This window comes from Azolla caroliniana, unplaced genomic scaffold, assembly GCF_043228905.1.
Source record: "Azolla caroliniana isolate FFs.n. ecotype wild unplaced genomic scaffold, voAzoCaro1.0.p SCAF_12, whole genome shotgun sequence".
Lineage (NCBI taxonomy): Eukaryota > Viridiplantae > Streptophyta > Polypodiopsida > Salviniales > Salviniaceae > Azolla > Azolla caroliniana.
Window position 1 is genome coordinate 3,629,888 of NW_028230447.1, and position 27,784 is coordinate 3,657,671.

The following is a 27,784-nucleotide window of genomic DNA, read 5'->3' on the forward strand; positions in this document are numbered from 1 at the left end:
TCAAGCAAACGGACAAATATTTAAGTCATAAAGATGTTCATTAATCTTTTCATTCTTATGGGAATTGAGAGGTGCTTTGAGATGCTGATAAGGCAATCATGAACATTATGTAGATTATAAGCCAAATTGTTAAAGATATGTGTGGTAAATTTCTATAGATTTTGGTACTTTTGTAGTATGTTGGATTTGTTATTTGTCTGAAAGGCTCTTAGATGAGTATCAAATTTCAACCCAAATTGTTTAGCATTTCGAGTATGGGATGAAGCAATAGGTCTTGGAGAAAATGGAATTTTTATCACTATGAGTCTTGTTACCAAAGAGAAGAGAAATAAATAGAAAGTCATTTGCAAAACCTAGTGGATATGACTAAGTTTTTTATTTTAATTCCGAGTTTTTATTTGTAGAAAGACAAAATTTGGGCTCATTTATTGTTTGAGGTAGCATATTTAAGGCAAATAAAATAAACTATTACATATGGAAATTGCTATATCCATATTTTTTTCAACAAGAAAATTAGCTACAAAGGTAGTGGCCATGCCTCAACGAAGTACTGGGAGCTGGATCGTTTGCTTACATAATAGAAACTCTTTGAATGTTCTCTAAAGATGGACTAGGGAAAAAAATATCTTCCAATAAGATGGGTTTTTTGTCTTCTAGACTCCAAAATTCAATTGGTGTAAGGTGAATGAGGACATTATTGATTCAAAACACTGCATGGGAACATGCTTTAGAGAATGTAAGGATATACACATGATTTTTCCTTTCTGTTCTAATTTGAGTTTGGTTCAACAAAGGTGTATTGTAATTTATCTCGAACATTCTCGAACTCAAGCATATTTGGACCTAGAAATGAATCTTTATTTTTTGGCTATCTAATTGTTTGATTAATGTTCCATGTAATGTATATTCAATAACATTTACATGCATCTGGTCTCATAATACATGTGAAGATAAAAGGGGATTTGAGGTTGTCCAAATGATCTACAACCTTAAAAGTTTGATCATGACGGAAATCATGTCAGTTTTTTTAAGTCAAATGTTCTTTTATTATGATTTGATAGATAAAAGGATCCAACAATTTAAGGGTTGCTGGATTTAGTTGTCTATTTTACTGTTGAGCTCCAAATTCTAGGCATGATTTTTCATTCTTGCGTTTTTCTATTTTTTCGATGAAATAGTGTAGCTCTTGTTTCTACTTCATGACCTTGAGGTTGTTCATTTAGTTTCCAAGTCGATAGAACACCCAAATGGATTTGATTGTGTGTTTGGATCATATGAGCTTTTTTCATTTAGGGTGGTTGCATGTTTCCTACCTTTTATTAAGTAGAACATGGCAAACGTTTTTCATTTACAACAATTGCCCTTATTTCTATGTTTGATAACAAATATAAGGCAAAGACTTAAGCCATTGTAGGGAGGATTAGGGATTGTAGATGCATTACATCAGTCCAAAGCTTTGATTCAATAATTGGTGATTCGGGGATTGTTGCCAAGATCAAAACCTTGGAAACAATTGTTGTTTTATGAATTGCAAAAGTTTTGTCCCAAAATTGGAGGAGATGGGATTTTATGGAACATAATAAGTTGGCTATTGTCACAAACTGGGAAGACAGATTTGCTCGATCTGTTCTTAATGCATGGAAAGATGTTTCTCTTAATTTCGTTAAGATATTGCAAAAAACAGAAGCTAAATTCTGTAGACAACACCTGATTTGGAATTCATGGTTGACTAACAAGAAAGGACAAATGTTGGGAAGGCGTACTAGATGTGCATGGGCAGAATTAGATCGTGGCCCAACACGGTCTATAGATCAACAAAATCTTAAAGATAATAATTTCGGGAATTTGGATAGAGATTGTGCATAATCTCATAGGGTTGTTGGATAGTATAAAAGGTAATACTCACCAAGCGGAGCTTATGCGTTTGGAGTTTCATGCCATTTGGGACATAGGTATATTTTATAGATGGCTTGTTGATAAGGTGGAGTGGTTTTACTCAACACCAAAGTATTTATTTAAGCCGATGGTTAGAATTTAGAAAAATACAAGGGATCTGTGGTATATCTTGTATGTACAATCTTATGCGTTTTCTAATACTAATGTAGTATCTTTTTTTGAATATATATATATATATATATATATAAGGCAAAGAATTCCAAAAATTGCAATTCATGTGACACTAATCTACATTCATAATACTTTTCATGAATTTTTTATTAGCTAAACTTTTATGTAGGGAATTAAAATGCCATCATGGTTGGATCACGAGCCAGGGCAACTTGCTAGCTAGTGAATGTGATTCTATATTTTATTTTGATGGGACAATATGTTAGCTTTTTTGTTTGGAGCCCTACTATCAAGGTGACTAAAAGTGTACAATACATACAAGGAAGTGATGCATTGGAAATTATATGGACACAATAGTGCGTGTTTAGGTTTATGCTTGTGTGTCGCATGAAAAGTACAAGGTGAACAAGACTAACATTACTTTACTCAGATTGGAAATGATCTCATGTTTGCCGTTCATTGGAACATGGAATTCGTTGATGACACAAGCGATACATTTTTATCAAAGTGCTCAAATGACTAATTCTTAGACCTAAAATGTTTAGTGAATGCTATTTAACAATGAGACTTTTATATCTCATTTTTAAGGATTCAAAATTGAAATCCTCACATACAATCTAGAATTGAGTACATAAATGCATATTTGAATTTTGGTTATTGAAGTTTGTACTAAGTTCTTTATAATTTTGAGATGTTTAAAGAGCACTCCAAGACAAACCATATCAAACACAATGCAAAATCTATCACATGTCACATACAGTTAAGGTTAGAGTCTAAAGAAATGGGTGGAAGTACTGTGGAACAATGGAATGTCAAGTTCATTCTAAATGGCATTCTCCTTTTGTTTACACTAACTACTACTTAATACTTTTCTCCCAAATGAATTGCTTTATAATTTCATATTCCACATTCCAAGGGGGTTGAAAACCATAGATAGCCCAACCATATTTGAATGGAAGAATAGTATGAACATATATACAAATTACATCTCCTAATGTGATATGTGCATATAAACATATGTGTTCTAGTGTAAATAACTAATGTGGATGAAATTGATCATAGCGTGATATGCACTTAAACATATGTGTTGTTACAAGCGCTATGTAGGTTGTACCGTGATTGCATGTTCTTGTGTGAAGATACATGCAAGTCCTCGTGTGGTAGTATATATAAATGTATGTTCAAAGAAATTGGAATTATTTTATTAAGGTGCATGTAGCCTTTCTTTTTTCTGTATGTGCAAATCTCTCTCTCTAACCTTAAGCAAACATTTGGTTATTCTACTTCTCTATGTGGATGCCCTAGTTTTCAAATCACAAGATATTAACACTTTATTTTCTATGAGATACAAAAGCATTATGTGACAAGAGCCATATAGTGCATAAATGTTATTGCTCATGTTTCCAACTCTATTTGAGTTGCATGGATCATGTCATCGGGCTCGTCAGAACTTTAAAACATTTCTTGAATGAACTACCCTAGTGTTAAGAGATTAGACTAGCTACCCACACAAGGCCTTGGGTTCAAAGCCCAACATCCTCACATCTTATTAGATGTTATACTTTTCCTGATTTACTAAGCAACTTTGGGAGTCATGCTTTGCCTTTGATCACATTCAACTATTGTTTCCACACATCTTTGACCAAACCCAATCCTTGCATGAGTTTATCTCACAGTCACAATGTGATGTCTTGATTACAACATTTATTGGTAAAGTTCTTGAACATCAAGAGTTGCTACTCGCTTTCACATGTATTACATGAAATGTAATATTATAGGTCGTATAGGCCATATTTGACCTTTGAAGATGACTTGAGAAAATTCCAACTGGGCATGCTTCCTTCAAGGACATCTCTTAATATAACTAGGTTTCTTTTGCACTCATAGGTGAACTTTGTCCTTAAATATTTTTTTAAGTGCAATGACAAATTTCCTTGCTTAGATAAAGGTTTTCTTGGTAGAAGTTCTTATTTTAGAGTATTTTCCAAAAGCTCTAAACAAAGATGGTTCTTGTAAGGATTAATACCTTGTAAGTTCTACATGTCCCATTACTCGTACAATGGTTACACCACTTAGTTTCACATGCATTTATGATTTTACCAAGATTGATAGATCCTTGGTGCCCTTGGTGTTAGAGAGATGTCCTTGAAGGGAGCATGCCATTTGGAATGTTTTCAAGATTCTCAAATATCTTTACCATAATGTATGCCTTGTTCCCATGTTGTGTTCATACCAATACTCTTTCATGGTAGAAGAGGCACATATTTTTATATTGATGATTAGTACTCCCATATTATATGGTTTCAAAGACCTTAACAAGGTATAACAAAGGATCTCCCTTGTAATGTGTTTGTGAGTTCCATGGGTATCACCACTTGCTTACCTTGGAATTTAATATAATATTAACTACAAGGAAGATAACACTAGATAAACAAATACACTAGATGATTGATTGGTGATGAGTATATTGTAGACCTTGGAAGATATTAAAATTATGTTGAATTACAACTACCTTGACTATAGGATAGCTTGAACAACCATATACATTCATACAAATCATTTCCTAGGCATGCATAATCCCAACAACACTTGGTCTTGGGAAAGGTTTATAGTTCAAGAACAGTCAAGGGGGAATTTTTGGTTCAATTCTCTTATATATTAAGCAGAATTCAACTGGATGACCATGACCCTTGCTAATACATCAGTCACTTGTACACCAAATGCATAATGTGTTCGGTAGACTCGCTCCTACCTTCTTAATATTAACACTATATACTTTATATTATGACATGTGCATGCTATGCTACCTTTGTAATTGATCGTCTACTACAGTATAGTCTACCACCGCAATAGTGTTTAATGCATCTATTGTATCATACAATTATATTGAAGTGAGGTAAAACAGTGTAGCCCATGATTTAAAGCAGATCGATTGTTTTGATAGCATGTAGGCACTTAACCCAAGGTCATAATACTGTACAAGAAAGAATCAGGATCGGAAAGCTTAAAGTTTCCAAAAGAGGAATCAAAGAGAAAAGACCCTCCAGTTGTTACCTTTAAATGTAGTCTTTAATAAATTTGACATCTTTCCTTTTAAAGAAGTGAGAATTCATCTCACCGACAGTGGCTTCCATAGACAACTGGCTCAAAATCAACAGGAGTAGACCAGATTTGTTTCAAAATCCATATCATTTAGCTGCTGGAACAGACATCTTCGGATCGAAATCATCAGGCATTATATGGTTTATTCTACCACCATCTACATCGTGGACAGCTGCAAATGGATTTTGAGGATCAAATAGAAGTAAATTTTGCCCTGAAGGTATCCCTTCTGTCGACATTGCACGTTCTGAATCCGAATGAGGGCCTGTAGCAAGTGTGTCCATTTGCTTGCTCTTACATAATTCCATCTCTTGCCCTGTAGGAACGAATGTTCTTACCATGTATGTGGTTGGAGCTTCTGGAGTTCCATCACTGTATAATACATAGTTATGGTATGTAGGAGCAAACTGCAACAGCAATCCAATAGTCAGTATGATGTTTGGAAGTTGTAACAAACTACTTGTAGCTTAGATTTAGGTTTCAATACCATCTTTCAGCTTATATCTGGCACATAAATTTTCTTTTCTTCTCTCTTCTCTCTTCTCGCTATACTTTTTATCCGGTGAATACTCTCTTCTAATATCTATAACTCTCATTTGTTCTCATAGGCCATTTCAGCCCTTTAAAAAACATTAATATGGTTTTCCTCTTTCTTACTTTCTTTGTTTCTCTCTCTCTTTTTGGAATCCTCTCATTGTCATCTGCCTTTTTTTATAATGATTTCTCTTAAAAGACGTTAATAGTTCTTTCTTTCTTCTCATTGGACTGGAATCCAAAGAACACCATGTCATTGTAGCGTCTTTGGCCCACTACACAAGGTAATGGAATATGAGGACCAACGGTGCCTAGGAATTTTCTTGCTAGAACTCAAGAGACATAGGGAAAAGTTGTTGAAGGACAATAATACAGGCACACAAGCTCATCCACAAAGGACAATCACAACTTTCTTTAGCCCCATCACTCCTACTAATGCTACGAGTCAATTAAGGGATACACAAATGGGCTCGCGAACAGGACAGAACAAAGGTGTTACAATAGATCAGGCAATAGCAATTTGTCGTGCACATAGGCCCCAGCCCCATGGACCACGACCTCAACACCCTTGTCATCAACAGATAAAAGTGATTATCTCCCACCATCGCAGGTGCTTCCCTCGCTTTGGAGACCTTTCCATTCTAGATTAACCTATGCTAGAGATCTTTTGAAGACAAAAGTTACATACATCTAACTTGAGAATCTCACATGTGCCGAAAACAAGTTTCCCTCATCTCTTTTTATCTTATTTACTTTTATATTTACGGAGTAATATTTATTTTATTTTGATTTGTTGTTCTCAAAGACGAGACAACATTTGAGATATAATCTCTTGTTTGGTCTTCAGGCCATTTTGGCCTCTTAAAAGACGTTAATATATCTTTCTTCTCTCTATACTTTTTATCCTGTGAATACTCTCTTCTAATATCTATACCCATAGATTGACACATGCATGATATTCATCATATTCTCCATGCGTGATATTCTCAATATTCGAGAATACAAAATGGCCCTAAGAATATTTAAAAACCATTCGTTTTGTAAAATAAATATACAAAAAATTAATTAATTAATTAATTTAAAAATAAATAAATTTAATTCACTAAACAAAAGAACAATTATTCATTAATAAATTATAAAAATATTATTAGTATAAACTCTCCTTTCTAGTGTCAAATAAAAAAAGAGGAGAGTTTATGAACCTTTATTTTATTTAAATAATTGATTTTTTTATTTTAAAAAAACGAATATTTTTATATTTACTATGAAAACATGATTAATGTGAAGTTTCAATTTTAATGTCAGGTAAAAATATCCATAAATTTTGGGAAAAGAAAACGTCAAGAATTAATGAACCATTCTTTTATTTTATTTATTTAGTAAAGAATCAAGATCTCCAATGAAAATTTATTACTGTCAAGTCTCTCTCAACTCTCTATTTTATTATCCCCTTTTTATTGTCAAGTCCCTTTTTTTTCCTAAGAAACTAAAAGGAGGAAGTTCATCTCTCTTTTTTTCCTTTCTTTTTAAACGAATACTTCAAATGTGAATATGTCAATCTATGTCTATACCTCTCATTTCTTCTCATAGGCCATTTCAGTCCTTTAAAAAACATTAATATAGTTTTCCTCTTTCTTAATTTCTTTGTTTCTCTATCTCTTTTTGGAAACCTCTCATTGTCATCTACCTTTTGTTATAATGATTTCTCTCACACTTCTTACATACATCCGAGGATGGATTCGTCATCATGCCAACCTTATATGGGCATACATCTATCCTATGCGCTACATACTGTGATAGGGCAACTACGAACTTCATCACATTAGTTACAGATTGAGGTAGGCAGATATACACAACTACCTCTAGAAGAGAGAATTTGCCAATTGTGTCATCAAGGAGTGGAATCTGAGGAACACTATGTTTGTCATTGTAGTGTCTTTTATGAAATCAAAGGGAGATACCATTGCCTCTTTTATCAAGGCTTTGGCCTACTACGCAAGGTAATGTAATATGAGGACCAACGATGCCTAGGACTTTTCTTGCTAGAGCTCAAGAGACACCGGGAAAAGTTAATGAAGAATACAACCACACAAGCTCATCCACAAAGAACAATCACAACTTTCTTTAGCCCCATCACTCCTACTAATGCTACAAGTCAATCACAAGATACACAAATGGGCTCCAGACCAGGACATAACAAAGGGGTTACAATTGATCAGGCAATGGCAATTTGCCGTGCACGTAGGGCTCAGCCCCATGGACCACGACCTCAACACCCTTGTCATCGACAGATAAAAGCCATTATCTCCCGCCATCGTAGGTGCTTCCCTCGTTTAGGAGACATTTCCATTCTGAATAGACCTATGCTAGACATCTTTCGAAGACAAAAGCTACAATATTCCTAACTTGAGAATCTCAAATGTGCCAAAAACCAGATTCCCTAATTTCTTTTCTTTTCATCTTATTTACTTTTATATTTACATTGTAGTATTTATTTTATTTTGATTTGTTCTCAAAGACGAGACAACACTTAAGATGTAATCTCTTATTTGGTCTTCTTAAAAGACGTTAATATATCTTTCTTTCTTTCTTTCTCAACGTTTAGGGTTTAGGCTCTATCTCTGTCTCTGCGTTTTCTGCAATGTCTGCCCTGTGTGTTCTCTACAATGTCTAATCCTCTGCGTTTTCTGCAATGTCTATCCTCTACGTTTTCTGCAATGCCTGATCCTCTACGTTCTCTGCCAAATCTGATTCCCTGCATTTTCCACCAAATCTGTTCCTCTGTGTTTTCTGGCCAATAGAAATTCCTGGAATCAATATTGTTCCCTCTGCCCTCAGCATTTCATACCCTGCACCTGCTGTCCTAAGACACCATGGAGTCTGAATGGACAGAAAATGAAAAGATGGATCTTAACACGCACGACGAGGGTTCAGATCCATGGAAGACCCCAAGAAGATACCATAGACGAAAAGGACGGGATAGAAGCACCCCGAATAGCATTAGAAGGGTGCACAAGGCACCTAGAATGTAAGCCCCATTCGACATTCCATTTGATGTCAAAAATGGGAAACATGATCTATTACGCCATTTGATTGCGCACGAGATCAATCTTATTAGAGAGGATATAGAAATAGCACTAAAAGAAGAAATGAAAAAAGAGATAGAGAAACAGAAAACTGAGTTGTATGCCTCTCTCAAGACTAAGTTATTAGAAGAGATGGAAGACCCCAAGAAGATACCATAGACGAAAAGGACGGGATAGAAGCACCCCGAATAGCATTAGAAGGGTGCACAAGGCACCTAGAATGTAAGCCCCATTCGACATTCCATTTGATGTCAAAAATGGGAAACATGATCTATTACGCCATTTGATTGCGCACGAGATCAATCTTATTAGAGAGGATATAGAAATAGCACTAAAAGAAGAAATGAAAAAAGAGATAGAGAAACAGAAAACTGAGTTGTATGCCTCTCTCAAGACTAAGTTATTAGAAGAGATGCGGAAAGACATAATAAACCATGTGAAGAAATCACACTTGGAGCTCAAGGATGACATGACACAATACCTTAAGGATGAAATATCCTCAAGTAAGGTTGAGTTCGGAGCTATAAAAGTGGATTTAGAAAAAGGACAAGAAGCAGTGGAAAGATGCATCTCTACAATGAAAGCCAATGTCACTAAGGAAATGCAAACATGGGCAGACATGGCCAAAGATGCCAAACCTCAAGCTGAGCACGCCCAAAACGAAATTAAAGCAAATGCTCCTTGGATAGAAGTAGTGAAAAAGCAAAAAGGAACATCCATGGATAGGACAACAATGATGAATGCTACATTAGAAGAAGCCAAGAGGAAAGCTCGTGCATTGCATGTACGAGTGGTTGGTTGGGCCGAAAAAGGAAGTCCACAAGAAGATGCCAAGAATCTCAGAACAAAGATTGGAGCATCAGATATTCCTTTTGCTTCAGCATGGAGGGTGGGAAGAGATGAGTGTAGAGTTAAAGCCCTTATCATCCGCTTCATGGATATTGACAAGAAAAGAGCTTTCCTCTCTAAAAGAAAGGCACTCAAGGGTGAAAAAATATACTTAGATGACAATCTCACTCCAGCCCAAGTGGCACACCGCAAAGAAAACATGCCACGAGTGCTTGATGCAAGAAAGGAAGGAAAATGGGCCGTATATAGAGATGGTAAGGTCATTATTATAGAGAAGGCAACCGCATGACAATATATGGCCTATGAGACCCTACGCAATGCACATGACCATATGGAATTGCAACGGCTCTCTCCGGAGAGATGTCGGATATTTTGAAGATACATTGAAAAACACAGATATTGCTATGTATACAGACAGAGACTCACCAATGCATGGCTAGCAAACTCCCCGAGGTACAAGGATATAGATGAGAGTCAATATGTCGCCCCCAACCTCGGACACGAGGAAGCACTAGAGGTTCGAGAGGAATGGCGGTGCTATACAAAAAGGAGTTCCATGATAGAGTGCATGTTGTTCATAAGGATGTAGATGCACGCTACATGTGGATACGAATAAAAAGAGGGGATCTTAGGGAGTTATATATTGCAATTTGCTACTTTCCACCTGCTTACTCAAGGTTTGCACCTCTAGGTGAATCACCATATCTACCTCTATATGATGATATCATAAGATTTGCTACTATGGGGGACATTATACTATTAGGAGATTTTAATGCACGAACCAAGGATGAACAAACAACTATGTTTAACACCAACGAGGCTGTTTATGGAGAAGTTATGGCAGAAGAGGTTGGTCTAAAGCGACAAGCTCAAGATATGAGTGCTATAACTGAATATGGAAAACACTTTCTAGACTTGGGAAGTGCGCATGGATTTGTGATATATAATGGCTTGTCACAATGGCCTAGATCAGATGTTTTGACATGTTGGAACCCAAAAGGGGGTGCAAGCACAGTGGACTATCTAATGGGATCTCCATCTCTTATACCTGAAATAAAAGTGTTCACTATATCGGGTAGACCTATTGGCTTGGCAGCAGATCATGCATATCTACGCTTCGAGGTAAAGGATGGATGCACAAAGGATGTATATGCTAAGGAGAGTGGGCTGGCTAAGTATCTATTTACTCGCGAGACAATTGATGTGTATAGTTGTGGTGTATACAATGGCATGCTAGATTTAGATCCTTTCGCACCCCTTGAAGAACTTACCCAAGGATTGTCCAAATCATTGCATAAAGCAGCCACAAATGCCTTCCCTCACACAACAGCCAATCCCCCCAAACTTCGTAGAGTAATACAAAATAGTTGGTATGATGAGGAATGTCGTGATACAAGGAAATGCTTGCAGCGTGATGTAACTCGGGGCATTTATACACACAACCAAGCAAGAGCAACCTTCTAAAGCCTTGTAAGGAAGAAGACGAGATTGTATTTGGCTAAATTTGAAGATCATTTGTATCGCTTGTTTCTAGGACAAGAGAGTAAAAGAGCATGGAAAATGTATAATGAGAGGCAACCCACCACACAACTAACCTCTATATGATATCCCGGGGCAACCTCGTCTTCCCCACCCGAATGCCTCACGCCCACATTAATCAACCTTCTTTACACCACAAAATGCAAGAAATGCCATTGATTGGCTACAATTTGGGAAGGCCCAAGATCATGATGGATTGGTGGGTGAGCACTTTATCTATGCCCGCGACACCTTGCTTCCATTGCTAGCACACATCTTTAATAGAGCCATGTGTGAAGGTTTCCCTACTATATGGACTCAAGATACCATTGTGCCAATTCTCAAAAGTGGAGACCCCATGATGCCAGGCAACTATAGGACAATCATGATAGGCCATTACTTGGCTAAACTATATGGGTCGATTCTAGAATCAAAATTGAGTATATGGGCAAAGCAGAATGGCTGCCGTTCAGTTGGACAGGCAGGCTTTCGGAAGGGGTTCACAACTTTGGATCACATATTCACCCTCCGGGCCCTTATTGAGGACGGCAGAGCCCACAATAAGAGGATTTATTGTTGCTTTGTGGATTTCCGAAAAGCCTTTGACACTGTGCCACGTGCTCGGCTTATGCGGTGGCTAGAAGCCCTTGGTGTTCCAACATATATGCAATAGGGAGTCTATGCACTCTATGAATCCGTGTCAGGAAAAGTGTGGTCTCCCAAGGGCTTGTCAAAGGCAATGGCTAGCACAATTGGAATGAAGCAAGGATGCCCACTATCCCCTACTCTCTTCGGTCTCTATATAGATGAGGTATCACATTACATAGAGAGATTCGGGGGTTCCGAACCACGCCTAGCAGGTATAGCTATACAAATATTACTATATGCTGACGACATTGTGCTGATTTCTGACTCTCCGGAGGGAATGGGTAACAAGATCAGAACCAGAATTCTTCTTGGGAGAGGAAAAGGTGGAATACACACTCACATGGCATGAGTATAAATGCACTACCGCCGTTCCAATATAGCTTGGACTGTACCCACCTAAATATGACCAAAGTGGAAAAGAATAGAGTGATCCGGACTGATATTATTAACTTGGAAAACAAGCTAACATTAACTTGGAAAACAAGTTAACATGGATCAGCCATAAAATACCACTTGGTACAAAGATGGCCCACTATAAGACGCACTTCTTACATACATCCGAGGATGGATTCGTCATCATGCCAACCTTATATGGGCATACATCTATCCTATGCGCTACATACTGTGATAGGGCAACTACGAACTTCATCACATTAGTTACAGATTGAGGTAGGCAGATATACACAACTACCTCTAGAAGAGAGAATTTGCCAATTGTGTCATCAAGGAGTGGAATCTGAGGAACACTATGTTTGTCATTGTAGTGTCTTTTATGAAATCAAAGGGAGATACCATTGCCTCTTTTATCAAGGCTTTGGCCTACTACGCAAGGTAATGTAATATGAGGACCAACGATGCCTAGGACTTTTCTTGCTAGAGCTCAAGAGACACCGGGAAAAGTTAATGAAGAATACAACCACACAAGCTCATCCACAAAGAACAATCACAACTTTCTTTAGCCCCATCACTCCTACTAATGCTACAAGTCAATCACAAGATACACAAATGGGCTCCAGACCAGGACATAACAAAGGGGTTACAATTGATCAGGCAATGGCAATTTGCCGTGCACGTAGGGCTCAGCCCCATGGACCACGACCTCAACACCCTTGTCATCGACAGATAAAAGCCATTATCTCCCGCCATCGTAGGTGCTTCCCTCGTTTAGGAGACATTTCCATTCTGAATAGACCTATGCTAGACATCTTTCGAAGACAAAAGCTACAATATTCCTAACTTGAGAATCTCAAATGTGCCAAAAACCAGATTCCCTAATTTCTTTTCTTTTCATCTTATTTACTTTTATATTTACATTGTAGTATTTATTTTATTTTGATTTGTTCTCAAAGACGAGACAACACTTAAGATGTAATCTCTTATTTGGTCTTCTTAAAAGACGTTAATATATCTTTCTTTCTTTCTTTCTCAACGTTTAGGGTTTAGGCTCTATCTCTGTCTCTGCGTTTTCTGCAATGTCTGCCCTGTGTGTTCTCTACAATGTCTAATCCTCTGCGTTTTCTGCAATGTCTATCCTCTACGTTTTCTGCAATGCCTGATCCTCTACGTTCTCTGCCAAATCTGATTCCCTGCATTTTCCACCAAATCTGTTCCTCTGTGTTTTCTGGCCAATAGAAATTCCTGGAATCAATATTGTTCCCTCTGCCCTCAGCATTTCATACCCTGCACCTGCTGTCCTAAGACACCATGGAGTCTGAATGGACAGAAAATGAAAAGATGGATCTTAACACGCACGACGAGGGTTCAGATCCATGGAAGACCCCAAGAAGATACCATAGACGAAAAGGACGGGATAGAAGCACCCCGAATAGCATTAGAAGGGTGCACAAGGCACCTAGAATGTAAGCCCCATTCGACATTCCATTTGATGTCAAAAATGGGAAACATGATCTATTACGCCATTTGATTGCGCACGAGATCAATCTTATTAGAGAGGATATAGAAATAGCACTAAAAGAAGAAATGAAAAAAGAGATAGAGAAACAGAAAACTGAGTTGTATGCCTCTCTCAAGACTAAGTTATTAGAAGAGATGGAAGACCCCAAGAAGATACCATAGACGAAAAGGACGGGATAGAAGCACCCCGAATAGCATTAGAAGGGTGCACAAGGCACCTAGAATGTAAGCCCCATTCGACATTCCATTTGATGTCAAAAATGGGAAACATGATCTATTACGCCATTTGATTGCGCACGAGATCAATCTTATTAGAGAGGATATAGAAATAGCACTAAAAGAAGAAATGAAAAAAGAGATAGAGAAACAGAAAACTGAGTTGTATGCCTCTCTCAAGACTAAGTTATTAGAAGAGATGCGGAAAGACATAATAAACCATGTGAAGAAATCACACTTGGAGCTCAAGGATGACATGACACAATACCTTAAGGATGAAATATCCTCAAGTAAGGTTGAGTTCGGAGCTATAAAAGTGGATTTAGAAAAAGGACAAGAAGCAGTGGAAAGATGCATCTCTACAATGAAAGCCAATGTCACTAAGGAAATGCAAACATGGGCAGACATGGCCAAAGATGCCAAACCTCAAGCTGAGCACGCCCAAAACGAAATTAAAGCAAATGCTCCTTGGATAGAAGTAGTGAAAAAGCAAAAAGGAACATCCATGGATAGGACAACAATGATGAATGCTACATTAGAAGAAGCCAAGAGGAAAGCTCGTGCATTGCATGTACGAGTGGTTGGTTGGGCCGAAAAAGGAAGTCCACAAGAAGATGCCAAGAATCTCAGAACAAAGATTGGAGCATCAGATATTCCTTTTGCTTCAGCATGGAGGGTGGGAAGAGATGAGTGTAGAGTTAAAGCCCTTATCATCCGCTTCATGGATATTGACAAGAAAAGAGCTTTCCTCTCTAAAAGAAAGGCACTCAAGGGTGAAAAAATATACTTAGATGACAATCTCACTCCAGCCCAAGTGGCACACCGCAAAGAAAACATGCCACGAGTGCTTGATGCAAGAAAGGAAGGAAAATGGGCCGTATATAGAGATGGTAAGGTCATTATTATAGAGAAGGCAACCGCATGACAATATATGGCCTATGAGACCCTACGCAATGCACATGACCATATGGAATTGCAACGGCTCTCTCCGGAGAGATGTCGGATATTTTGAAGATACATTGAAAAACACAGATATTGCTATGTATACAGACAGAGACTCACCAATGCATGGCTAGCAAACTCCCCGAGGTACAAGGATATAGATGAGAGTCAATATGTCGCCCCCAACCTCGGACACGAGGAAGCACTAGAGGTTCGAGAGGAATGGCGGTGCTATACAAAAAGGAGTTCCATGATAGAGTGCATGTTGTTCATAAGGATGTAGATGCACGCTACATGTGGATACGAATAAAAAGAGGGGATCTTAGGGAGTTATATATTGCAATTTGCTACTTTCCACCTGCTTACTCAAGGTTTGCACCTCTAGGTGAATCACCATATCTACCTCTATATGATGATATCATAAGATTTGCTACTATGGGGGACATTATACTATTAGGAGATTTTAATGCACGAACCAAGGATGAACAAACAACTATGTTTAACACCAACGAGGCTGTTTATGGAGAAGTTATGGCAGAAGAGGTTGGTCTAAAGCGACAAGCTCAAGATATGAGTGCTATAACTGAATATGGAAAACACTTTCTAGACTTGGGAAGTGCGCATGGATTTGTGATATATAATGGCTTGTCACAATGGCCTAGATCAGATGTTTTGACATGTTGGAACCCAAAAGGGGGTGCAAGCACAGTGGACTATCTAATGGGATCTCCATCTCTTATACCTGAAATAAAAGTGTTCACTATATCGGGTAGACCTATTGGCTTGGCAGCAGATCATGCATATCTACGCTTCGAGGTAAAGGATGGATGCACAAAGGATGTATATGCTAAGGAGAGTGGGCTGGCTAAGTATCTATTTACTCGCGAGACAATTGATGTGTATAGTTGTGGTGTATACAATGGCATGCTAGATTTAGATCCTTTCGCACCCCTTGAAGAACTTACCCAAGGATTGTCCAAATCATTGCATAAAGCAGCCACAAATGCCTTCCCTCACACAACAGCCAATCCCCCCAAACTTCGTAGAGTAATACAAAATAGTTGGTATGATGAGGAATGTCGTGATACAAGGAAATGCTTGCAGCGTGATGTAACTCGGGGCATTTATACACACAACCAAGCAAGAGCAACCTTCTAAAGCCTTGTAAGGAAGAAGACGAGATTGTATTTGGCTAAATTTGAAGATCATTTGTATCGCTTGTTTCTAGGACAAGAGAGTAAAAGAGCATGGAAAATGTATAATGAGAGGCAACCCACCACACAACTAACCTCTATATGATATCCCGGGGCAACCTCGTCTTCCCCACCCGAATGCCTCACGCCCACATTAATCAACCTTCTTTACACCACAAAATGCAAGAAATGCCATTGATTGGCTACAATTTGGGAAGGCCCAAGATCATGATGGATTGGTGGGTGAGCACTTTATCTATGCCCGCGACACCTTGCTTCCATTGCTAGCACACATCTTTAATAGAGCCATGTGTGAAGGTTTCCCTACTATATGGACTCAAGATACCATTGTGCCAATTCTCAAAAGTGGAGACCCCATGATGCCAGGCAACTATAGGACAATCATGATAGGCCATTACTTGGCTAAACTATATGGGTCGATTCTAGAATCAAAATTGAGTATATGGGCAAAGCAGAATGGCTGCCGTTCAGTTGGACAGGCAGGCTTTCGGAAGGGGTTCACAACTTTGGATCACATATTCACCCTCCGGGCCCTTATTGAGGACGGCAGAGCCCACAATAAGAGGATTTATTGTTGCTTTGTGGATTTCCGAAAAGCCTTTGACACTGTGCCACGTGCTCGGCTTATGCGGTGGCTAGAAGCCCTTGGTGTTCCAACATATATGCAATAGGGAGTCTATGCACTCTATGAATCCGTGTCAGGAAAAGTGTGGTCTCCCAAGGGCTTGTCAAAGGCAATGGCTAGCACAATTGGAATGAAGCAAGGATGCCCACTATCCCCTACTCTCTTCGGTCTCTATATAGATGAGGTATCACATTACATAGAGAGATTCGGGGGTTCCGAACCACGCCTAGCAGGTATAGCTATACAAATATTACTATATGCTGACGACATTGTGCTGATTTCTGACTCTCCGGAGGGAATGGGTAACAAGATCAGAACCAGAATTCTTCTTGGGAGAGGAAAAGGTGGAATACACACTCACATGGCATGAGTATAAATGCACTACCGCCGTTCCAATATAGCTTGGACTGTACCCACCTAAATATGACCAAAGTGGAAAAGAATAGAGTGATCCGGACTGATATTATTAACTTGGAAAACAAGCTAACATTAACTTGGAAAACAAGTTAACATGGATCAGCCATAAAATACCACTTGGTACAAAGATGGCCCACTATAAGACGCACTTCTTACATACATCCGAGGATGGATTCGTCATCATGCCAACCTTATATGGGCATACATCTATCCTATGCGCTACATACTGTGATAGGGCAACTACGAACTTCATCACATTAGTTACAGATTGAGGTAGGCAGATATACACAACTACCTCTAGAAGAGAGAATTTGCCAATTGTGTCATCAAGGAGTGGAATCTGAGGAACACTATGTTTGTCATTGTAGTGTCTTTTATGAAATCAAAGGGAGATACCATTGCCTCTTTTATCAAGGCTTTGGCCTACTACGCAAGGTAATGTAATATGAGGACCAACGATGCCTAGGACTTTTCTTGCTAGAGCTCAAGAGACACCGGGAAAAGTTAATGAAGAATACAACCACACAAGCTCATCCACAAAGAACAATCACAACTTTCTTTAGCCCCATCACTCCTACTAATGCTACAAGTCAATCACAGGATACACAAATGGGCTCCAGACCAGGACATAACAAAGGGGTTACAATTGATCAGGCAATGGCAATTTGCCGTGCACGTAGGGCTCAGCCCCATGGACCACGACCTCAACACCCTTGTCATCGACAGATAAAAGCCATTATCTCCCGCCATCGTAGGTGCTTCCCTCGTTTAGGAGACATTTCCATTCTGAATAGACCTATGCTAGACATCTTTCGAAGACAAAAGCTACAATATTCCTAACTTGAGAATCTCAAATGTGCCAAAAACCAGATTCCCTAATTTCTTCTCTTTTCATCTTATTTACTTTTATATTTACATTGTAGTATTTATTTTATTTTGATTTGTTCTCAAAGACGAGACAACACTCAAGATGTAATGTCTTATTTGGTCTTATAGGCCATTATGGCCTCTTAAAAGACGTTAATATATCTTTCTTTTCTTTTCTTTCTTTCAACACGATCTACCAAGAACTCTACCAGGCCCCTCAATGCCCTTGCCTCCCAACTCTCTTCTACACTCTATACATCCTCCTATCAATAGTTTACCATATCACAACCCTTCAAGATGCTGCCTTCCCAAAAACACACCGCATAATCATTAGTATGACAAGGAGATGTACCAACTTTGTACAGAGGTACGCCTTGGGAAAATGACAACAGCCTGCAAGAAAATGAGAACCCAAGTGATTTACACCACCTCTTCAAGACTTGGTCATTGCCTGGCCATCTTTCAGAAAACCACAACTCTCAATGCCAATTCAGGATCCACAATAACTTACCACAACCATCAGGGTCTCACCCTATTCTTTTCATGCATGGTTGAAAAGGCCACCCAGTCCTACATGGATGATCATGCCACCCGATTGGACTACAACGTGAACACACTTGACCCCATTCTGGGACAAGTGTTCATTAGTGCCTTCCCAACCATGGACCATGCACATAATTGTGCATCTTTAAGTCAAGAGATCCCTTCCAGCCAAGTAAATATCAGATTATCAAAATTGGCCACATATTTGCCAAACCTTATGGAGTGGTGCTTGAAGCAGAACTCAACACTCGTGCTGAGGTCAAAGAGATACATGACCCAAGCCAAGCAGGATTTAGGTGGGCCTTCTCTACCACTGGCTAGATCCATATATTATGTTGATGAACCAAGCAAAGTATTACAGATTAACATGTCAAGGTTTACAAATTAGCTATACAATTGGTTCGTAAGGTTATGCCTATAACACAAAGGCACAAGAAAAGAGACTATATGACTTCTTTTGGATTTCTGTAAGGCCTTTGATATTACACTGAGGGAAAATCTCCAACAGAGATTTATGCACTCAAAATTCCTTTTGACATGATGTAGGTGATATATTCATTAAATGAGAACATGTTGGGACAAGTTAGCTGACCAAGTGGCTAGAAGACATCATCACAAGCACATTGGTGTGAAGCAAGAATCCCACCCTCTTCAGACTTACATCAATGAGGTAACCACATCAGACGTGGTACACCTGTCTACATTCTTTATGCTGATGACCTAAACTTGGTCTCTCTGAATTGCAGGTATGTCTACAACATAATCTCAATGCAGATGGTTATTATGGACCACAAGATCTACATTTGGCCACAAGATGCCAAGTTGAAGTGGTGGATTCCTATACTTAGCTAGGAGTCATATTTATAAGCACCACTATCTGCTTCTCTGTAACCCAACTGCCAAAGATTGACTGACTCAAGGCTATACGGCTGTCATACTAAAATGACAATGCCATGAACCTCATACCAAAGTATGGTTATTTGATAATATGTGGTGAAAGCCTACACCCCACGCAAGATCTTAGCCGAATTGGCCACAACCCTTGTGCTGGTAGAAGTCTTATTCTAAAAAGTAAACTAAATCAACTGGATCTGAACCATGCTCAGAATGCACATTAGGCATTTGAAAAATTCAAGGAAATGGTTATGGAACAGGGAGAAGGAATGTAGTACTCACAGGTTATTTAAGTGATTTAACAATAATGGTCTCAATAATAGAACTTGTCATCCTTCAGATATCCTATAGATCTCAAAAATGATGAAGAAAACAAAGTGTTGCAGCAAGATGTTAACTTTATATCCAAATGACTTGGATCACACCAAATGAGCCTCTTACCACATAGATGGCTCACTACAAAGCTCATTTCATGCAATTCTCAAAGGATGAAATAATACAGAGACCACCAAATGAGCCTCTTACCACATTGATGGCTCACTACAAACTTCATTTCATGCAATTCTCAAAGGATGGATTCATACAGAGACCAAGGTACACAGATGTCTAAATGCCCCATACTGCTCCCAAAGCAATAGGTCAAGCCATAGTTTCCTTCAACCAGCTATTGATTGGAACAGGATAAACACTTCACATACCTGGGGCTAAGAGACCTTGCAAGTTATACAAAGGCAATCACATATCATCGACTTCTTCCATAGACCTGTACCTCCACTAACAACATGTGAAGCAGTCACAAGGGAGCATGAAGAGGAGTGAGGGTAGGTCACTAAAGTTACAAATCATAAGTGAAGGGTATGTTGACTAATGTGATTGGAGAGAGGGAATGATAGGTGCAAGCACTATCATGATCTTGACAACCAGTGGATGGAGTCTTTTAAAACCAGTGGTCAGGAGGATCAGGTTCCTCTATCCAAACTATTCACCTTTTTTTTCACTTTCATTTGTTCCATTGATTAGTAAGAGATTCTTAACAGGGAACCACAAGTACCTGGCTACATAGCACACGTGCCATACCAGCAACAGATCATGGACATCATTGCTTGCCATGCCTGATCTACCTAAGAACATCTAGATGCAATCAGTGAACTTCGTCATAGTGTCACTCAACCGCACCAACCAACATCGGATAAATCATACCATGTCTCTTCACCATCACTGATATCATACATAGTAGTTATGCAGTTCATACTCGTAAAAAATTCCCAAGAATTATTATCAATTGTAAAGACACCTCATGCAGGAAGATCATTATCAAGAATCATTACTAATGTTAAGCCACTTCATGCACTAAGATTATTATCATGGATCTTTAGGTGTCAATAAGAATAGCTTGAGTTCACCCATATCGTAATCATGATTTGTCTAGTAAGTTGATTTCAGTTATAATCATGACTATAGTAGATTGTGATATATCTTTCTTTTGATACAAACTACATGAAAAGTTTCACTTTGTTCCCATTGGTCATATTTGACCTCCGAGGACAGTAATAAATTTTATTCGATAATTTGCACAAGGATTGCCACTTTGGAGCATGATACTTCAACCAAGTAACTCTTTTGTTCACTACACATATATGTCACTGTACCAGGATATCATTAATTACTCAGAGATGGGAAATGTAGTATTGCTGGGGTCCTCCAAATGCAAGAACTACAAACCAATAAGTAACCTTTCTTGACAAGGAAGAGCCCATGTTTAAGGAGCTTGCATGAAATTCCCAGGACATCACAATGTATGGCTTATGGGATTATTTTTTTATCATTGGGAGGGGCGTGTGGACTGCCCATTTTGTAATGACGAGCTAGTACAGTGGATTACGTTCTGGGTCCATTCTCACTTATACCCAACATTGTAGATTTCTTTGTCACTACCTAACATGTTCAGGTAGACACCAACCATGCATTGATGTTCACCATTAGATGGTGTTGCCCAGAACTTTGCACCTCTCCTTCAACCTCCCACTCATTTATCACTTCGTCCCATAGATTGATATATTCACATTCATGTGGCCTCCCCCATGAATGAATGCATATGAATACGAATGCATGAAAAAGTATTCATTAAAAAAAATAAAAATAAAGAAGAGTTCATAAACTCCCTCCTTTTTAGTTTCTTAGATATAAAAAAGGGGACTTGACACTAATCATATTTTTACAATAGATGTAAAAGTATTCGTTTTTTTTTTAATAAATAAATAAATAAATATTAATAAAGGTTCATTAACTCCCCCCTTTTTACTCTCCTAAAATTTGTGGATATTTTTATCTGACATTAAAAAAGGTAATGATTCACCAACCCGCTAGTTCGTATTATGACAGACAAGCAGGGGAGTGTGTTATGGAAGCAGAAAAAGTATTGAACTCCGTGATTGTATAACCAGGAGACTTGACACTAATCATATTTTTATAATCTATTAATGAGTGATTGTTCCTTTTTTAGTGAGTTAATTAATTTTTATCATGTAAATTTATTTTGCAAAACGAATGGTTTTATAATATTCTTGGGGCCATTTCTTATTCTCCAATATTGTGAATATCACGCATGGAGAATATTGCGAATATATGTGTCAAACTATGCTTCTCTCATACTCATCTAGTGTCAGACGTCTTGGCCAGACATTAGATCCCCATGTTTCGTTGGGTGCTTGTACTGCCCCAGATGCCATGCCACTCCACCTTGCAAGGAGTGATATATTTCCCCACAGAGATATACAAGCTTGAGCACCACCCTGAAGAGCATACACCTAAAATAGTTGTTATGATAGTTCCTATACAAATCCAGAAGCAACTCACACAAGAGATTGCTCACAGTAATTTGCACCCTCAGAGAGACACACATAACATTTCAGTGCCTTGTACCAAGGAAGAAAAGAACATTTATTAGCCAGATATGAGAATCATCAATTATCCTTGGGATGACATTGCAATTAGTCTTGGAAGATGTTTCAAGATTCTTATCCCTACACTCCCATTGAATCAACCATAAGGACAGGACTTTTCAAACAAACAAACCCGTTTCCTTTGGGAGAGTCACTGCCAATCGTAGAAACTTTTATAGATAGGGATTTCCATAAAAGTAAATTTTGAATATATTGGAGTCTCCTAGGACTAAGCCTATTGGTTTTAATCTTTCGAATCAATTGAAACCGATTGACAAAGTTCCACGCTCGTTCCAGCACCAAATTCATGTATGGTTGTGCATTAGAGGAAGGAAAGATTTCATTGCCATCGACTGTAACCCCAAACAAAAAAAAATCCGTAAACAACATAGAGGAAGATTGAAATGAATTACCAATCGCGGTAATAAAATAGATTTTGGAAAGTTTGCTCTCCAAGCTCAGGAAAAAATTATAACCAGAGTGGCTACCAGTAGAAATGTATAAACCAGTGCTTCCATGGTTTTGTAACTTGACCTTCACTGAATTATGGGATCCTTGAATAATTAGGACATACCTGCATCAAGTCACTGTATAAGATGCTATTATAGCAGTCTTTGGTACTTGCAAAGCTTAATTTTCTTCTCACTCTTCGTTGCATTTCCTTGTGATCATCTTTGGTAATTGCAAAGCTTTAACTTTTTCCTCACTTTTCATTGCCTTTCCTTAATGTTTCTTCTAATACATGAATTCTTGGAAGAATTTCTTGTCTTCAGCTAACAGAAGAAGAATCTCCATATGCATGACATGGACAGAACATGTTTCCTTATCTTTCGCTCAAAATGAAGTTCAAAAGCAAGGGTCAAAGATCTATGCTCCAAGCATAGTTACATATACACCATGGGCACACACACCTGCGATTATGTTTTCAGACATATGTATGTAACAAACAATTGCCCATGCCACATACAAATATATATGCCTTTATGCAGCATTAAATAGCATTTTATGTTTAGAGATTCTCCTCATGGAAATTGCTAACAGAAACATCAGCTGACAGTCTCAAGTGATTGCTCATCCTCCAAATATTTTGCAACAATTATTAATTACAATCGTTGACCAGAGAAGGAAAAGACTTTACCTGGTGAACAGTATCATAGTAGAGATCTTTGAAGTTTAATGCATGAGTAATACTATCAGCAAGATTTGCAGAGTAACCGATCTTTGCCTCTGCATATTCTTTGTATGGAAAGGCATATAAATGCCCAACTGCTGCCAATGCCATTTCAATGCAAATAATGAAATTTTGGACATCTGCAGCATCATCGGAATCTCCTATAAGGCCTGATTTTGCAGCCAGAAAGACAAGCACTCCCTAAAAGAGATTAATGAAGTTTTAGATAAAGATAATGGAGCATGTACCTCATAGATAGTCTTGAATAGAAACTTACCTGCCAGTATGTAAGAAAGACCACTGATTTTATAATGATGAACTTCGGAACTGGTTTGAAAGGCCGAAGGAGATCTTTGCAAGCAACATAGAACAGCACCAAAGAAAATAAAGCTAGGGAATAGGAAATAGTGTATATGATTGTGATATATAGGTATGCCTGTTTTGCACTGAAATTTCCATCTTCATATTTGTTCTTGGAATATAAAATGAAGGTGGCTGCCACCAACAATGGTTTCAATATAACAAACTGAAGACCCCCTTGCTTGCAGCGCCTTATGAATAAACTGAAATTCAAACTCAGATCAGTATTTGACTAACTAATTAATCTTTCAAATAGATGCATCCATACAATGCCATGATGATTATTTAATCTCCTCATAGAGAAACATCCATACAAAGCAGAACAATTGCTAAATCTCCTCTAGAGAAAGAAAAGGTAAAAGGTATACAATGCCATAATGATTAAGTGGCCTCTTCTAAATAAACGTTAAAGATATATACCCATCTAGAGGAATAGCAGGTAGACAGCATGTCATCAAATGCCATGATGGTTTGAGAACTCGTCCATTCAAACTTGTCATCACAGCTCCAGGTCCCCCAACCCAGGCAAGGCACAAGGATAAAAAGTTATATATTACCCATGCTTCATATCTACACAAACGCCATTAGGACATTCCATCTCAAAACAAGTGAAAATCCCTAAAAATGAATGAATTTAAATGCTCTCTATAAGCATTGCTTACATGTCACGTACAGAACTGAAATAAATAGATTTATCCCTCATCATCAATGACAGAAAGGACATTGTTGCATAAACCTGTAAAAAGTAATGTTAAATTATACGATTAACTTATGTGATAAAAGAGAATATCAGAAAATCTGTGTGCAATTCGTAAGATTTTCGTTATGTTCATGTCACTTAAGACTTCACTCATACCATGCGCCTGGTTATTCAACTTTTTTCCAATATCATAAATGAAGATGATATTGATGAACATATATAGAATTTTGAATTGGAATTGTTGTAATTAACCTCTCATTGATGAATTAAAACATAAGTTATGTCTAATATACAGCAAAATATCATCTTTTACTTTCAATGCCATCATTTCCAAATGATTCCAAGATTTTCCATTTCCAGTTTGGAAGTTTTTCATGCAGCATGATAAAAAAACTAAGCTGAGAGATATCACAGTAGCCGTGAAGAATAGCATTTTAAAAATTTAATATTTATACATCTGGATATTCACTCTTGATAACGGTTCTAGTTGAGAGATCTTGCTGCCATGAAGAATGATAGCAGAAGTGTATTCGGTCAATTTTTATCCAGATTGCAAGACATGGTCATCAAACTTTGGAGATAATATTACCATATGGTAGGCTTGGCCACATCTTGGACTGCTACAGGTTTTTCGAGAGACTTCATACCCGGTGCCTAATTGCCCCTAACAATATTCACCCCAAAATACGGCTTATGCTGCATTCATAAATTATATTTGTAGAAGTGATTTTTGGCTTGAGAAGTATCGCCCTACTCTCAATGAGTAAAACTCTCCGTATCCATTACTCTTTTACAATCGATTATTTGATAGATCTGGAATGTGATGAGATACACTCTAATCATCTCATAGGACCGCCCCAGTGAGAACCAGCAGACCTTCAATCTTTTTACTTGCAGCAGGCTACTAGCATGTTTTATACACTATGTGATCTCAAAACCTTTTCAGATAGATTTTACTACATTACAAACAACTGTGCAACTAAAAATTTCTTAAAAAATGTCTATTTTCTACTTTCTCTTTTTCTCCAGAGTCCTTAAAGTAGTCCTCTATCTTGTAGACATTGTGTTACTTGCATCAGCATCACAGCAAGATTTATACAGTGTGTGATCCCTCTTGAAAACGTGCTGAAAACCGTTTCAGATGGTATGAGTACATCATATACATCTACACACCTCAAACTGCTACAGATGGTATAAGTACATCATAAGCTCTTCTAACTCTCCGTACAAGTGTGATCCCAATTCAGCACATTGAACAACACCATGAACTTCAATTCTAAAATGCTACAATTTCTTAGAGATCTCTTAAAAAACAAGGTTCTACCTTTACTTTTCCTTGTGAAATCCTAACATTCCTAGCAGGATTGGCTAGTTTAGCAAATCCCAAGTATTGGACACAGAAAGTTGCTTGCACTGTAAAATCCCTATCCAAACACAGTTAGTATATTTCTATATTACAAGCTTCTACGCAGCTCAAACTGCAACAATTTCTAAGAGATCACCTGGAAAAAATCCATTTGTGCAAATCCTAAAAATTGTCTTTTTAGCAGACAAACAATGAGGAAAAGATGGTACTGCTAAACCTTTAAGCTCCTGCGGACATCAAACTGCAACAAATGTCTCATCGATTTCTTCAAAAATAAACCTACTCTCTACCTTTCGTTTCCTGTTAAAAGTCCTGATCAAATTCTCTATTTTTTCCACAGAAAACCAACCAAGAAGGAATAATTATTGAGTTTTGCAAATGAAATTGAACAACCTTACTTAGGCGAAAACATTCTTCATAAAAGTCTTTTAATTTTGTGCCGAACAAACGAAACAACAAGCAGAAACAAAATCGAGAAGATCTTCGAAATTGAAGGAAAGAAAAAATACGGTATGACACTGACTTACAGGAACCATGAAGATGATGCGAACTGTGTAACGTTGGTATGTAGGCTCGGTATAATTCTTGAGATGCATATAGATATGCCATATGGCTAGAGTGACAGCGCCACAGGTGCATACTGCAGCTAATCCAACAGCGAAATAAGAAGCCATATCTTGATTCATGGTCTCTGGATTCATCCTGTCTCAGATCGCGGAGGGCATATCTGGATTTAAGAGAGCTTCCAACAAGATGGAGCGCCGGAGCTTCGTGAGGGGATCAGAGAGAGCGAAGCGGGGGCTCTGAGGGAGGGATCCTGGAAGAAATCGGCAGAAACGGAGCCGATCGACGCGGGAAACGGGGAGCGAAACGGAGGGGGAAGAAAAAACACAGGTTCACAGAAACAAAACAAAAAAGAAGCATTTTACTGTTGTATTTTATTTATGTATTTATATTTTCAAATATGTTTTTCCTGTATTTTCTATTTTATTTATTAATTTTAAAATATTTATTGTTTATTTTTTATTATTATCTACTTTATTTATTCATTTATTTAATCATTTAATTTATTTATTCCAAGCTACCCCTCCCTCCTCATGCTCATCACTCCCCCTAGTTCAAATTCGCATCTCCGTTTGCCCTACATTTGTCCAGGTTAAAATTTGTCCCGCCATTTGCTCATGAAATCACCCGAGCTCGAATTCATCTTGCTCAAGATTTGTCCGGGCTCAAAATCTTGTCATCGCTTGCTCAATACTCGTCTGGGCTCGAAACCTTGTCGTTGTTTTGTTCAAGAAATCGCCCTGGCTTGAATTCATCTTGCGCAAGAATTGTCCAGGCTCAAAATCTTGTCATTGCTTGCTCACTAATCATATGGGCTCAAAACCTTGTCGTTGCTTTGTTCAAGAAATCGTCTGGGCCCGAATTTGTCCCACTCAAGAATTGTCTGAGCTCAAAAATCTTGTCTTCGCTTACTTGAGAATCGTTCGGGTTCGATACCTTGTCGTTGTTTGCTCAGGAAACCGTCCAGGCGCAACTTTTCGTCTCATCATTATTTGCTCAAGAATTTGAAGGCATATCTTGGAGACAATAAAAAACAAAGTGCAGACATCACAACATGATACAAGTTTGCCTTTCTCTTATAGAAGGCATTGTATGATACTATATCTTCTCCCCAATCGAGTAATGCTAAAACCTCACTAGTTAGCTCATGCAACCACAAATGGTATCCAAGAGTTTGACTTTACAATTGTATTGTTATCCCCTTCAAGGCAATATCCAGATGTCAAACTTGGGATACCATTTTCT

The 27,784-nt window shown here is 38.1% G+C and overlaps 3 protein-coding genes across 3 annotated transcripts; 2 read left to right on the forward strand and 1 right to left on the reverse strand.

Annotated features, from left to right (window-relative positions):
• Window positions 1–4,961: 4,961 nt before the first annotated feature.
• LOC147856851 (uncharacterized) lies at window positions 4,962–26,783 on the reverse strand. The gene is made up of 6 exons (XM_087328479.1): window positions 26,503–26,783; window positions 24,572–24,645; window positions 24,330–24,479; window positions 23,827–24,112; window positions 23,517–23,750; window positions 4,962–5,576 (listed from the first exon to the last, which is right to left on the reverse strand). The coding sequence occupies exons 1-6, from the start codon at window positions 26,674–26,676 to the stop codon at window positions 5,256–5,258; spliced, it is 1,239 nt and encodes a 412-aa protein (XP_087184605.1). The 5' UTR covers window positions 26,677–26,783; the 3' UTR covers window positions 4,962–5,255.
• LOC147856852 (uncharacterized) lies at window positions 8,969–9,927 on the forward strand. Its single transcript, XM_087328529.1, has one exon. It carries the CDS (start codon window positions 9,133–9,135, stop codon window positions 9,925–9,927), a length of 795 nt encoding a protein of 264 aa, XP_087184655.1. The 5' UTR covers window positions 8,969–9,132.
• Window positions 10,165–11,117, forward strand: LOC147856853 (uncharacterized). The gene has a single exon (XM_087328622.1). The coding sequence runs from the start codon at window positions 10,167–10,169 to the stop codon at window positions 11,100–11,102; it is 936 nt and encodes a 311-aa protein (XP_087184748.1). The 5' UTR covers window positions 10,165–10,166; the 3' UTR covers window positions 11,103–11,117.
• Window positions 26,784–27,784: the final 1,001 nt, after the last annotated feature.